Consider the following 15,924-nt stretch of genomic DNA (forward strand, 5'->3'; position numbering starts at 1 on the left):
TGTGATGATTCTTTGATGAATAAAAAGTTTTAAAAAATCAGCATTTATTTAAAATAGAAATATTTTGTAACAATATACACTACCGTTCAAAAGTTTGAGGTCAATTTTTTTTTTTTTTTTTTTTTTGAAAATTATTTTTTTCAGTATGGATGTGTTAAATTGATAAGATTTATATTGTTAGAAAAGATACATATTTTGAATAAATGCTGTTCTTTTTAACCTTTTATTCATCAATGAATCCTGAAAAAAAGTATCACAGCAGGTTCCCAAAAAATATTAAGCAGCGCAACTGTTTCCAACATTGATAATAAGTATCAAATCATCATATCAGAATGATTTCTGAAGGAACATGTGTCACTGGAGACCAGAGTAATGATGCTGAAAATTCAGCTTTGATCACAGAAATAAATTATATTTTAAAGTATATTAAAATAGAAAGCCATAATTTTAAATTGTTGTAATATTTCACAATATAATTTTTTTTCTGTATTATGAAATAAATGCAGCCTTAATGAGCATAAGAGACTTTATAAGTAACATTATAAATGACTTTACGGTCACTTTTGATCAATTTAATGTGTCCTTGCTGAATAAAAGTATTAATTTATACTTAAACATCGTACTGACCCCAAACGTTTGAAGAGTATTGTACTGATTTAATTACCTATTTTCAGAGGACTCTCCAGTCTTATTCAGTGGCAGCGCTTATAGAAAAGAACTGGCTTCATTTCAGCTCCCACTAGAGGACACAGCCTTAACTTTAGTATTGAGAACAGAAATTATATATTTTGCTTATTACCCTGTTGACACTGTAAAGGAACTTATATATATAAATATATATATATATAAAATTAAGTACACTGATAAACAGACTTTTTTGACAAGTTAAAGACAACACACTGTACTCTTGTTTCATAAAATGGCTTTATGAAGTAGAAGACACCTGAAATACATTTCTGAATGTTGTTCTATAATATGCATTCACTCTACTTGTATATCTGTGCTCGTATATTTATATATCATTTGCGTTGAGCATGTGAACTTTACAAAAAATATATTATACATTTTAAAACATTTAAAGTATGTATATCATATTTACAAATATTTTACAAAGTCACAGGGAGGTGAATATGCATGAAGGTTCATACCACATATATCTTGTCATTTGCATCATAGCTAAAATGATCATTTAATCTCTGAGCGTGGGTGTAGCTGGAACCCAGGCCTGGGTATGAGGAGACGCTTGATGTTCTGCTGCGCTCGTCTCCTCTCTGGAAGTGGCCTGGAGATCCTTCTGGCCTGGCTGTGACTCCTTGCAAGAGTTTTTTTGCACTTGTTCCCTATGTAGATGCAGTCCAATTTGTGAGTGTTTTTGTCTGCTTCATTATTACCACCCATTTCAAGTAAGCAATGAAATGTGTTTCAAAGACCCTTTTAATTGCCCTATATGGTTAGCTAGCCATAAAGGCTACTGACCGACCATTAGGCACCAAAGCATCCCTTCAAATGTGTCAAGTGCTTTTAAGTGCCAAAGGCATTAGTTTGTTTTCTGGTTGGTTCTCTTGGAAAGGGTTCTAATGTTCGTACCCTTTTTTTGTCTTTCAGTGGTGACCCACTTTAACTGGCTTCTCATGGCAGTGGTTTGCTACCTCAGGCATCAATGCGGAAAGAGAGCAGTTTTTCTGAGTGCATGTTATTAAGCGTGCGCAGGTCAGGAAGTTTGAGGAGCAGCTTGGTGAATCGGGAGGCGTCGCAAGGGGCGCTCTTGCTGACGAGGGTTCGGAGAGCCCGGATTAGACTTTCCTGAAGCATCTCCACAGAATTCACATTTTCAATTCCAGAACGGTCTGTACAACAGAAACAAATGATGAGACCAAATTAAGTAGTGGATCAAGCTAATTACTATATGATACATATGTAGTGTCAAACCATTAAAGGGAGGGTTGACCCAAACATCATTTAAACATTTCTTCTGTGGAAGATATTTTTTTATATGTTTATATGTGTTGTTTTGGGCACCATTGACTTTAATTGTATAAACAATTTTTCTAAATATACTTTTTGTTTTCCACAGAAGAAAGTAAGTCTTGGATGTTTGGAATGACATGATTTCTGATTTTTGAATGAACCCAAAAATGAAAATTGTCATAATTTACCCATCTTCACATGGTTTCAAACCTATAAGGCTTTGGATGATTTTCGAAACACAAATTAAGATCAGCGAGATTAAGATCCACTTAAGATATCTCTTCTCAACACTTGGATTAAACAGCTTGATTCCTATGGATTAGTTTAACAACTTTATGACCTTTTTGGATTTTCTACCTGGACTTTCAATGGAAGGGATAGAAACAACTTCTCAGGTTTAATTAAAAATATTTTCATTTTTGTTTTGGAGATTAAGCGAATTCTTATGGGTTTGAAACAATATAAGGTAGGGTAAATAATGACAATTTTCATTTTTGAGTAAATTATCCCTTTAACACTAATACGCAACCTACCTGCAGAAACCAGCACCACTGCAGTGAAGAGACCCAGTTCTTCTGCTGAGAGCTCTAATGCGTTGAGTTTTTCACTGAAGTCAAACATGGTTCCCAGCAAATCGCCCATCCCCATGCTTTTCAGGGCCTCCAATCTGTAGGTGGCGCCTGAGATGAACGTTACAGTTTTTTCTTTTACATTAAACAGAGAGGCGAAGCGTACCATGAGGACCTGCAGGAGAGATTAAAAAATAAAACATACTTAGTAAAACCTAATTGACACTGAAGCCTTTTATATATGACAAAAGTCAGATGTTTTATCTGAAATACCATTGACTTACCTCAAATGTCCCAGCCTTCAGCAAAGTGACCTGGTCGTTTTGGGATAGAGTGCTAAACCCTGGTATGTGTTTGGCGAACTCCACCACCTCTCGTACCGCTGGGGTGAAGCTAAGAGAGAAGTCTTCCCAAATTTCCTGGGGTGTTTTGTTGGGGTCTGAGTAAGGATGCATGTTCATTGGACAAGCCTGGAAAAAAGAAATCAATTCCAAATAAAAAAAAAGTTCCTTTCCTTGGTGCTAAGTATAATACATCGTTAGAATTCCAAAGGTCTTACCAGCAGAATCTCTTTGCGTTTTTTCCAAGGACAGTTCTGACCCTGGCTGCTGTTTAACTCCTGACTGTGGTGGATGCCGTAGAGGTTACCGTTTGGAGATCGCTGGTCATTGTTGTTATGCTGCTGATGTTGTCCAGGTGCTTGGGAGGCTTGAAAATGGAGGCCATTTTCTGCTGGCACCTCAAAGTTGTTACAATGATGAGCGACATTATTATCATGGTGGAAGATGGTGTTGTTGCCATTGAGGTGGTATCCAGCCATGCAGCGGTTAATGCTTCGGTTGTCCAGCTCGCCGTTGTGTGGCAGCAGCGCTGGACCTAACTTATCATGGGCGTAGACGAAGGTCTCGCGGTGTGCCCGGGTTATGGCGGCAATGGTTTTGTCTACTCCCGGGCTGGAGCACGGTGTTGGGGAAGATGTAAGAGGTGGGGGGCTCTGAGCCGGTTGCACCGATGGGGATGTTGGGGCCGGGGGGGATGGGGATGGTGCTACAGGCACTGCGGGAGGCTGGGGTTGCGGCCCCACTGTAAGGCCTGGGCAAGGAGATGAAGAGGCGGCGGTAGATGGGGACGAAGAAGAAGAGCAGGGGGTGTTTGATGTGATGCTCGCCAGCTGGAATTCATTCTGAAGCTGGTTGTTCACCATGTTGTTCATGGCGTTTTGCATCTCGGCCAGCATACGCTGCTTCTCGCGTTTTGGGATACGGCCGAAACGAACAGCTGGGGGTTGAGAGAGTACGGAAAATGTCAGAGATGTATCATATTTATGTTGTATGCCAATGTTCTGTTTAGAAACTTTTTGAGGAATGTCGGAAATATTGGTACTATGTCTGATATTAGGTGATGTTTTAGATTTTTTCATTTATCGGGATCCGCTAAAATTGGATATGCTCACTTCCCTCCTTTTAACATTACTTTGGCCATTATCTTTTAAGAACACTAATAATTTAATAAATTTATTAAGTCAGAATTTTAATATCAGTACATCCCTAAATTCTTCTGTTATTGTTTCTCTGTATTTCTCAAGGCTTGATTGTACAGATACTCACCATCTCGGGACATTCCCACAGACAGACACTTTTTGAAACGGCACTGCTGGCACCGGTTCCGGTTGATCCTCATAATGGTACAAGTTTCATTCTTCAGGCACTTTTTGTACTGGATGTTCTGCTGGATGCTGCGTCGAAAGAAACCCTGTGGACAATGCAGATAACGTAAATGTAAATTTTATTTAAAAGCTTTAATTAAAAAGTAAAATGTTTATTAAACTCTTGCAAATGCAAACAGATGCTATTTTCTTACCTTGCAGCCCTCACAGGCATGGACACCATAGTGAAAACCGGAAGCCACATCGCCACACACTTTGCACAGCAACACCATTCCATTCAGCTCTGGATGGAAAGTTAGATGTTATAATAATCGTTCTCCTGGATGCCATACTCTACATTAATCAGGTAAAGTATCACTTACTAGTAAGGGTGGCAACTGATTTGTTGGGTGAATTGCGTGCACTTCCACCATCATCACGGCCTCTTGGGGATCCACTAGAGCATGATGAGTTTCCCTCCTCTCCTGATCCAGAACTCGAGCTGCTGCTGCTACTGCTGCTGGTGTACATGCGAGAGGAATCATGGGATCCGTTGGGGGATGGTGGGAATGAAGAACCAAAGCAGGGTTGCGTAAAGGACTGCAGGCTGCTGTTGGAGTTCTCACTGTACATGGACACGGGGCTGGTGCGGTTGGGAGAGCCCCCACACGATCCGATGTATGATATTACCCCACCTAGTGATGAAAAAGAACAGCACACTTACTAGATTGCTCCCTCTTCGCTGCACTGTGCGAAAACAAAAAGTGAGAGAGGCCCACCGAGAAGGGATTTGGAAATGTTCTCAGGTATTTTTGTTCTCCTCCCTAAAACCGTCTCATTAAAATGTTCCCATAAATACTTCTATCGGTTACACAAGGAGTTTCACTAAAACAGATGGTGCTTTGGAAACAAGGAAGCTGAGAGAATCCGTCCCGGTGGAAAATAGGGATACTTTCTAGGAACTGTTATTGTAAACTGAATGGGGACATAAAAAAAAAAAAAAAGCGACCACTCCTTTTTTTCCTTGAGTTTGTGTCTCAGAGGGCTTGGTTTACAGTTTCACTGGCACTGTGAGCAAGCCACATTTGCCTCATGTTATTTCTGTGTATCAAATACACAACTGGGTTGGTAGCACATGCCTAGACATGTGAATTGATAACATTTACAACTCTGTTTTCGTTCGACTTATATCCTGCTCATTAGTTCACATCATCAGCTCAAATCAGATAAGACTAGTCAATTTTGCTCATGAGGAACTGTGCAGTGTGCAAGAGTGTACACCTCTAGCATGTATACTATTCCCTAGTGTCCGATACCTCCTCCTGCCTTTCCTAACCTTTGGTCCCCTGCAGTTAAACTCAGTATTGCTCTCGTTTCCTCCTGCACACCTAATCACCGCACTTGATGGAAACTACATTTTTTGTGTACTTTGTACCTTTATTTTTCTCTTATTAAATGATACAGCATTATTCAAGTGTCTATACCAACACTACAGTAATGAACGCAACAATTGCTTGACGGATAAACTGCAGTGTTGTTGTTATATCAAAGTGTTTTGCAAGTTTAATCTTGACAGCATTCTAAATGTCAAAGGCAAACCAGTGTAGAGATTGCATAACTGTGCACTAGCACAAAAGGTCAACAAGTCACTGTGTCAGGTGGAGCCACAACATGGAAACGTGTTGAAGCCTCGACTCCCCTGTTCTGCCTCAAACGCTCCTGTCATGTATTAGATTTATCAGTCAAACTCTTTTAGACTAGACTATTTTAACTTTTTAGTCAGTGAGTTTATTGTGGATGTTTATGTTGTTGTTAAGTGGCTTCAGTGTGATCTTCACCCTGCTTGTGCTCAAAAATGTGCTTTCTCTGGCTATTAAATTGTTTTGAAATCCAAACACTTAAGACTTTCCTAAACATTCTGTCAAAGGAAATACTTGTGTAAGCACAACAGGGGCGCGTGTGAGCTGTTCAGGCGTATCATTGGGGGAGCACGCCTCCCCTCCACGTGCGCCACACAAGGACAGCCTTTCAACGAGACTCAGTTCATTAGGCACGCCTCTCAAAACACACCCGCTTCGCCATTCATTCACGCACGCCAACACGCAATGAGCAAGCCTTTCCACTCTACATTAATAAATGCTGTCAGTGTTTACATAGGGTTCATCATTATATGTGTCCCTTAGGAAACTCGATACTGGGCGTTGCAGTGAATTTACGACAGGTAAATGATGTTCTTAGAGTACAAACTCCAACATAGCGATATATTAATATAAATAGCTGCTATTTGCGATAACAACCAATATTATTTTTACTGGGGAGTGATACGAGGAACATTAGTCAATGAACGACTGGCCAATCACAATCGAGCATTCCAGAGAGCCGTAATAAGAATTTGCAGTCAGACATTTATTAGCATTTAATTAAAATTATGAAATTAATCTAAATAAGAAATATTCAAGTTATAACGACAAATAAAACCAATTATAAAAATACGCTGACACATTTTCCTCGTTGTTTCAGAAACTAAAGTTAGCCATCATATTCTGTTCATAATCTATTAAATAAGCTATGTTTAAACACTAGGTTAGGTCCAATAAATTTTTTTGAGACGCTGTATTCATGTCAGAGGGGGAGAAAAAAAACTGTTACGTTAAACTGGATCAATTTCATGTCCCAGTTTTGTTGTGAACACGGGTTAACGTGATGTCCTGCCCCGCGTCTCGCTCTTGTGTCCAATCGCAGCGCGCACATGGCTCACGCTGCAGCGTCACACACGGGTTCGCGCTGGGAGGGCAGACACATCGCAAGGCGGAATTATGTAATGAGCGCCTGCGCTTACCAATGGCTGTAGGCGGAGAGCGAAGAATGAAAACAAAAAGCACATGGCTAGGCACGGCGGTACATGTGAATCTAGAGAGGATCTTCGACGCTCGCCTGCATCACAGGGATGTCCGTACACCTGACTTTTCAGTTATGACCTAGTTCCCCGAAATTCATGCGAACACTGTGTCTTAACCCGTGATGTCCTTGCCTTCGTCTGCCATTTACATTGTATATATCGAGAACATTACGCACGCCAAATACGATATAAACATGCAAAGTATGCATACCTAATCAGTCTTCACACACACACGGAGGCACTTTTATAAAGGCATAATGAAGTATCTACACATTAGAAATATTTTGTTCGTCATTATAGCCTACCTCAGCGATTATTTGTTTCAGAAACATGCATCGTAAAATCTAAAAAAAACGAGATAATTCGTTGAGCCCTACCGCCAAATATCATAGGCTACGTCGATTTACTGTCAAATCCGGCAGATAGATCAATCACACACACACACACATTATATATATATATATATATATATATATATATATATATATATATATATATATATATATATATATATATATATATATATATAGAGATTATACATTTAGTTTGAATCAGTTTGCCCAACATTCAGTGGTGCGTAATACAACACATTTATTAACATGCATTTTAATGGTTAAGCAGAGACTGGTCAACAAGCATCCAGAGAGTCTTACCTGTGTTGTTTGGGTCTACTGCTGTCGTCATGTTGAGCCCCAGTAAAGTCATGCAGGTTTTTGACAATCTTCAATGGAACACCCAGAGAGGAGATGCACTCTCTCTCTCAGATGCACTTCTGCTTTGCTTATCGGTTCTTCTTTACGATAAAGTCATAACTGCCAAGTAATGGCTCTCCTGAAATCGCATAAAATGGATGCGCGTCTGCTAAATGCTGGTAAAAAAAATGGTAAAGGCTGCGCAAAGACGAATGTGAAATGTGGATCATTCAGTGAAAATGTATCATACGCCAGTGCGCCTGTCCTGTCACTTCGCCCAATCTGTGTCGCTCTGAACTGTTCTGTCAAGTCGGCCCGGTTTTGCTTAGGCTGCCTCGTTCCAAGGAGCATGCTTGGATGAGACGAGCGCAGGCGCACCCACTTCACAGTCGCTGCACGAGGCTAGAAATGTGTCCATGTGACCTCGATGAATACCTCGTGGCCCAGTGACACAGTTTCTCCACAACACATTTTGGTACGAAGTTTAAAATTCCCCGCGCACGTGCGTGCCTCAGTATTGGGAAATGTCTAAAATGAGGAGTTTGAAATCGCCTGATGTCAAGAGGAAACGTTTGTATGACTGTGCTTGCGTTTTACGCGTGAAATATGTTTTTATATAAGAAGTTTTCAGTGCAAGGGATGTAGACTTCTCAGTAAATGTGAAACTTGTCAGCACTCCTTGCACGTTTATTTTGAAGGTTTCAATCTCATGATGGGAAGATCCCATCATCCCATTGCTCCCAGTATTCAAACAAAAAAGACAAAATGGCAGTGATGGACAAAATACACACATCAAGTACTTGAGTAAAAGTACAGATACCCTATTACTCCAGTACTAATTTTCGGTTTTACTTGAGTAAAAGTACCAAAGTACTCAATTTTTAATACTTGACCGTTTTTATATGATGAATGTTGATTATTTATTTAGCCAGCAGTCATTAGTCTGAACTAATACGTGAGTTTAGTGCATTTACTATTGATCTGCAAATAGTCAAACTTTTTATTTTATTACCTCAACTTGGTAGGCTATATTATACACTATATAACATTAAACTTAAATATGCAAAAATATCATTAAGTTACTGATTATTCAAGTGTGCAAACGAGTGAATATTCCATAAAGTATATTTAAAGTGAGGAAATAAATTAGAGTATAGCTAAATATGTGGCTACAAATACAATACATTGTAAGTCACATGGGGCAAAAATGCGTTAACATTTGAGAAACATTATTCAAACAGTAGTTTTTTATCACTTGAAACTGCTACAGCATCGCAGAAGATGCATGGATATTAATATGCGTTATTTTACCAACAATCGCCAGACAGTGACACGCAAATCCTTACATGTCGAATGAATCGTTCAGTGCGATTTGTAAAGCAATTCATCAGGTTCATTGGAAAGACTGAACACATTCATTCACGCGTCTCAGAGGGGGTGGAGATTTCTGCAGTTCGGAATAAGAAGGAACGATATGTTGTTTTTATGAAGTACGATATGCCTTTGAATGATGGTGAAGTAAAAGTTTCCCAAAATAAAACTGTCCACCTCTCCAAAATGTAAAAATAATAATTTTATAGTGTGGCATTTCTAACTTTTAAATGTCTCATATTATCTTAATATTTGGTATAAGAACATTGGGTATTACCACCTTTGCAAAAGTAGTTTGAGTGATCAATATATTGATTTGATATTTTGATTGCTATATTCCATATAGCTAAGCGAAGACGAGAGTGAATATACAGTATATCACAGTGTATTACAGAAGTAGAAAGTGGAAAAGTGTCTCAGATGAGGAGGATCTGGTTATGTGCAGGGGACTGCAGTTTTCACACATGGATACTTTTGTCTGACACACAGAAAAATATATGAAAATTGACCTAATCATGACAAATATATTCATTTACATGATTGTAAAACCATGAAATATGAGATGATTCGATTGTTTGTTGGCAAAATGCTTTCTGTGCGCAAAAGATGCTTTTACGCACTTCTGTTTCTGTTCAAACAGGTATTGAAGGCGACGCTGGGAATTTTTTAACTGGTGACCAATTAATGTGGACAAATTACGGCTTTAAACCAGAGTTTAAGGTGAGGTATAAGTATATTTTACAACACAATTTATATAGGCCAACTGTAGCCTATAATAAAGTTACCAATAATAACTTTAACCTATATGTATAGCGTTATTTTGGCACTTCACGTGCTTTTTCAGCATTTGATGCTATTTAAGGTTATTTTCAAAAACAGCAATTCACCCCCAAAATAAGTTTTCACTGTGTCCCAGATAGAGCGCCTCCCTTAGAGAAAAACTGACCAGCTTTTGGAAGACCATTATCCTCCTTTCGGGGCTCCAGCATGCAGGCACGTGCCTGAGAACAAAGTCGTGCTACTTAAAAAAAAAAAAAAAATAGACCATCTCGCAGCAATAAGCAGTCTAATATCAGTAACATCACTTACAGTGACCATGGCACTGCACGAGCCACTTGTTGCATTCACGTGAATCTTTCGGGCGCGTTGTTGCAGGTATGATTAATCATTCTCACCTGTACAACAACACTGCGTGACACTGCACGTGACTTTCAGCCCAGCGGGTGAAAAAAAAATAAAAAATAAACGTAGATGATTCATTGGTGTGGCGAAGAGCTGTTTGCACCAAGTATTGCCTGATGTTGTGAACTGACCACGCCTGTCGCTTCTATTTTTGGACCATATCTTTATGGCAGGTTTCTGAATCTTTGTGCTTGTTTAGTCTATCACGGGGATGGGATAATAACAGTGCCTCTGCAAAAGCGAGATGGTGAAGTTTTCGTCACGTTTGCACATCACGTTACCTGCACCAAACACCATGAGACCGGGCGCGCGCACCACGTAATCGCATGAGTGGTAATCGTATAGATTCCCGCGTCTCGCAGCAAATGCACGATTGTGTTGGACATATCGCTGAGTCCACATGCAAAACCACTCCGTCCGCGCGTGCACACACACACACAACTCACTCGGAACGCACCGGTGTAGCCTAACATAATCCGACCAGCAGGTATTTGGCTAGTGCTAGATTTAAAAAAGCAAAATAAACTGACCTGATACGAACTAAAAACGATTTAATCAACAATAGTTTTATTATGCCATAATGAAGAAAAGCTTAAGGAATCCTAAAGCTAAAGTTATATTAGTTTTGAAGTTATTAACGCCCCGACACGCCCCATTGAAAGTCAAATGTCGATTGTGCACGTGATCACAACTGCAGTTAAATACAGCAGAATTAAAGATTTAGTTGCAAGAGGAAATCCGGTAATGATAAAGTTTTATCCTTATATTTGCTTTTATGAATTCATGAGCATCATATGGCAATGCCATGGTACTCTGATCTATACCATTAGAAATACGCATTAAGAGCTGAATGTGTAATGTAGGCATATAAGTTTTTTTGGGTGTAGATAATGATTTTCAGTGGGCCAACTAGTATTACCTTCTGATGCATGGTACTGTCTGTCACAGTACTTTTTTGTAAGGGTGGCAGCCTATGGTTTATGTGGTACTACAAAAGAATAACAAAGCATTCAGTGTCCAAAGTCCGTGTATTGAAAGTCTTGCCAAAAACTAGATCAGTTACTTTAGTTATTTATTTAATATTTTATATACGAACAATAATAACATAACTAATGTTCTTTATTTATTCTTAATCACAATAAAATAAATAAATAACATTATTTACGTTATTATTGTTCGTTTTAAAATGGAGGTGACCTATCAAAAACATACAAGTTATACCTTAAAAATAATCTCGAGTCTCCAGAAAGCACCACACCTTGTCAGCCGTGCGTATTACCATCATGATAACCATGATTGGACTCACAGCGGCATTACAGCTCTGTGTATCTCAACTATTCTGCTGTAGTTTTATCCCTGTGCTATTTGTCCTCTGTGTTGTCTGGCGCAACAGCGCCCGTGCTCGACAACGTGAGGAAGTCTTTGCTTGGCGAACACTCATTAGCCTCTCATCATTGCGGCTTTCCTCCCTCTGAGCGCACCAAAGGCGGCAGGACAGCCAAGACTATCTAAATGTATTGGTAAAATATTGATGCATGCCTTTAGAGCGAGCAAAGCCGGAGAATACAAACACTGCATTTCAAATCGGCCACACATCGAGTTCATTCAGAGCTGTTTTAATCAGTAGGAGAGATGTTTGATCAAAATCTATTCTTAAAATGAATGTTTAATATGATGATATAGAAGTACTTTTTAACAGACAGGGGTTTTAAACGTTTCAGTAATCACCAAAGTTAGCAAATTATCGCGTATTTCACCTAGTGCTAAACAGACTCTAGCAAAAGGGCTCTATAGGTAACCATAGCAACAGTGAGCCGCTCGTGCGCTTTTCTCAGGATCCGACTGAAATGTAACAAAATAGCATATAAGTAGGCTAATGTCATTCCTGGGCAAAAAGACACAAACAAACAAAGGGCCAAGCCAAAATTGGCTTATTTAGTGGTCTTTTAATGGTCTTAAGCATTTTAAAAAGATAATTAACACTTTCAATGCCCAGAAAAGACATTTAAAACAGTTCATGTGACTAGTACAGTGGTTCAACCATAATGCGTAGTGGTGCTCTAGTGAACGCACGTCGGAGACTGATACAGAAGAGAGGAAATTGTTGAATAAAGTCATTATTTTTATTTATTTTTTGGTGCACAAAAAGTATTCTCGTCACTTCATAACATTAGGTTTAAACCACTGTAGTCTCATGAATTGTTTTAAATGTCTTTACTACCTTTCTGGGCATTGAAAGTGTTAATCATCTTGCTGTCAATGCAGGCCTCACTGAGCCATCTGATTTCATCAAAAATATCCTAATTTGTGCTGCAAAGATGAACGAAGATCTTACGGATGTCGAACAACATGATGCTAATAATTAATGACAGAATTTATTTTTGGGTGAACTAACCCTTTAATGCAAAAATCACTGGTCAGGAAATTAGCAAGAATTGCACAAATACTTTAGATAAAGTAAATAATTAGCACGAAATAGGGGGGTGTCTTATACTATTTCATGCACTCTGACTTATTTACACTGTTAAAGAGTTAGATTCTCATGCTAAACATGGCCAAAGTTTCAAAACATGAGTTGGACGAATGACCAAAAATACTCTTCCAAATCCTCATAAACTTTGCAGTCTTTTTTTCGAGTGTGGGCCTCTGTGACATCAACGGGGTCGGAAATTCCTTGTACAGGCACTTCTCCTGGAAGCGCTTCTCCACAGGTCACCGGACTTCACAAAATCAACAATGTCACCAAAGAAGTGTGTTTTTGGTTGTGAGGGAAAGATAACCCTGCTTCCCAAAGCACCCAGCGTTAAGTGGAGCTGAGAGTTTTGTGCTCTCATGGCCCAGTTCTACGTTCATCATTCACAATACACTATATGTTGAGGCTGTTTTTATCCGATTTAAAACTAGTTTAATCATTGAGTCATTTGTAGTTTGTAAATTAGAGGTGTGTGTCGAATTGAAACGCTAATCTCACAACGTTGTTTAATAATGGTGACCGGGAATAAACGTGCGACTACTTTAAGTTTTCGTTCCGTTATCCACTGGGCCGTGCTGCGTAGTTCAAAGTAAACTAGTGAAACACATGAAAACAACGCTATTTGTTGTTACTGACCGAGAAACATCTACAGATGATTCGGGTACAGAGCGGTCCGAACGAATCCAAATCGTTTCAGATAGTTATGCAAGCGTGTTTGGCCAATTAACAGAAAAGAAAGTCAGAAATACGGGACATGCATAATTGCTGAAGTATTCGCACAGAAAACGTTTCTCAGGTCAATCGGGGGAGCATGATATGAACAGCGCGTATATAGCCGTACAACTGCATGCACCACTGCAGCCACCTATCTAACCAAATTTAGCCACACCGCCAGGAAAAGAGGAGGAGGGAGATTGGGGTGCCGCGGGCCGGATGAAAATGTTTGGCGGGCCCTGGTGTATTGTGAGTGTGTAAATACATTTTGTTTAGCTGACCATTGATAGCTTGTAGATGATCTCTACACAAAAGCTGCACGTGCTTATCACTCTTTAGCTCGCTCAAAAGCACGCCTCCAGGCGCTCGGCTGTTTTCAGAAAGACAGTGTATGTATCATTTATAAATATAAAACTAAAGACTTTTTGGAGATATGAAGGATGCACTACTACTAGGTAAGCAAGATTAACATGAGATTGGCAGAAACTGTGTGTGATAAACCCCCAGAGTTTTTTTTAACAGTCAGTGTTGTTCATGGCATCAAACAGTTTGAGTAGGCCTAGTTGAAAAATGTTTCCCAGTGCATTTGAGTTTAATGTGAGACTAAATATTTACTATAGAGTTCAAATCTGGACTCTGATCAGGCCAAAACATGAGCCTGATGAACTTGTTCTCAAGCCACTTTTTGGTTGTCTTTGCAGTTTGGGCAGGAGCATTGTCGAAAAATAACATCTGATCATCCCTCTTTATATAACAACTTTTCATTTGTGGAAAGCAAGCCATTCTGCGATATTCTCCTCTACTCCAAAGCATTAAATGACTCTCACAGTGAAGTACTGTAACTCACCAACACCAGCAGTTTAAAAGTCTCCCCACACAATGACTTCACTGAGGCAGAGATGCATTTATTATTATATTGATTTTCAAAGGCACTGCTCTGCAGCATCACCATTGATTGAGCTTGTGTTTCATTGTGATCCACACACAACTTCCCATGTTTTGCCAAAAAACTAAATTCTGTCTTTGGTGTTTTTCTGAGACAATGGCTTGGCCTAAATTTTGCTAATTTCCAGACCAATAATAAAAGCTTAGTGTTTAGCCATTTACCCCCCTCCTCTTTTTTTCTTTTTACCAAATATGTGTGTTATAGCCCATGTTATAGGCCTATCCTGTAAGCATTATTTTTAAAATATAAAAAAAATATATAGCCTAAAGGCTAATAAAGATTTTTCTTTTTTATAAATTCCATAAAAATAAATAATAAAGACAATCCCTGTATTTAACTATCTATATCATAATTACAATAAAGTTTCAAAATGTCACGACTAAACTGCAGCATTATGAATGTAGGTCACTTTGAGCCGCCTCCTAACCTACTGTCCGCGTGACTCAATAAGCTACAGCGACTGCAATGAGGCGCTCTTTCTTTCTCACAGTTGCTGCTTTAATCACATATGGCTAAATAATGGCTGCACTTGGAGTGATCCGGTGGTCGAGTTAATCCTTTTCATACGAGGCTCATTTTAAGGTTGATGTTCTTTGGTTTTGCACAAAAATGATTTCGCACATAACACCGCCATTTCATGAAAACATATATTTTAATATAGCCTACTTTAAACGACTTTTAGTGTTTAATGGACCAGGAACGTCTCTACTCTTAATTCAAATAGCGACTGGTTATTTGCTTCGCCACAGTAGCTTATTCTGTGGCATGTGCTTTACGATGGAAACGCTCGCGTTCAATCCCTCAAGCAAATATAAAAAACGACATTAGAAACTTCTCCGGTGCATCGATGAGGCATCATAGGGAGAGACATGCTTCCCTGTTCGCTGCAGTCGCAGGGTCCCCGTGTGCCATGTGAGTTGTCCCGCACATAGGACAGTGCTGCACGCACAGGAGCGTGATAGGGGTGTGTCGTCACCGAATGTACTGCTGCGGATGCGCGCGATCACCAGGCTGGTCCACGTGCGGGGGTGCTGTTACGACTTCAGCTCTGAAGTGGAACAGTAAAGTGGGCGTCGACCCGGCACTATTTTTCGTGGAAAGCGGGTAGTCTCGGTTATCCGCTAATGTAAACATCTCAGCGGTCTGGAGGGAAACTAAAGCCGTGTATTTGGGTTGTCGATCTATTTAAACGTGGATTCATGCAAACACACGATTTCTATATACTGTATTCACATTCATGATTTAACAAATTTGTTTAAACATTTTTTTCCCCTCTCTTTGGTGGACTCGTGGAACAATGCGTGCGATTGTCAACAAGTAACCTATTGATGCACATGTGACAATAACATGTTTACTTGGCATCTACTGCCTTTTCCCTCTTGACTTTACCTGTTGCCTTTACAACTGATACGGAGTCATTTGCTCAGCAACTTGATTTTCCTCTTTTGTTCGGCATAATGTGTGG

At 39.5% G+C, this 15,924-nt stretch overlaps 1 protein-coding gene across 2 annotated transcripts; it reads right to left on the reverse strand.

Moving 5' to 3' along the window:
* Positions 1 to 931: 931 nt before the first annotated feature.
* nr1d1 (nuclear receptor subfamily 1, group d, member 1) lies at positions 932 to 8,225 on the reverse strand. Of its 2 annotated transcripts, none has more exons than XM_067372701.1 (8): positions 7,735 to 8,225; positions 4,566 to 4,877; positions 4,398 to 4,486; positions 4,145 to 4,289; positions 3,097 to 3,815; positions 2,822 to 3,007; positions 2,502 to 2,712; positions 932 to 1,847 (listed from the first exon to the last, which is right to left on the reverse strand). In XM_067372701.1, the coding sequence occupies exons 1-8, from the start codon at positions 7,784 to 7,786 to the stop codon at positions 1,651 to 1,653; spliced, it is 1,911 nt and encodes a 636-aa protein (XP_067228802.1). In that variant the 5' UTR covers positions 7,787 to 8,225; the 3' UTR covers positions 932 to 1,650. The 2 variants fall into 2 exon arrangements, with proteins under 2 accessions (XP_067228802.1, XP_067228811.1); XM_067372710.1 differs by lacking the exon at positions 7,735 to 8,225 and adding an exon at positions 4,962 to 5,631.
* Positions 8,226 to 15,924: the final 7,699 nt, after the last annotated feature.

This window comes from Chanodichthys erythropterus, chromosome 3 (genome assembly GCF_024489055.1).
Source record: "Chanodichthys erythropterus isolate Z2021 chromosome 3, ASM2448905v1, whole genome shotgun sequence".
Classification (NCBI taxonomy): domain Eukaryota; kingdom Metazoa; phylum Chordata; class Actinopteri; order Cypriniformes; family Xenocyprididae; genus Chanodichthys; species Chanodichthys erythropterus.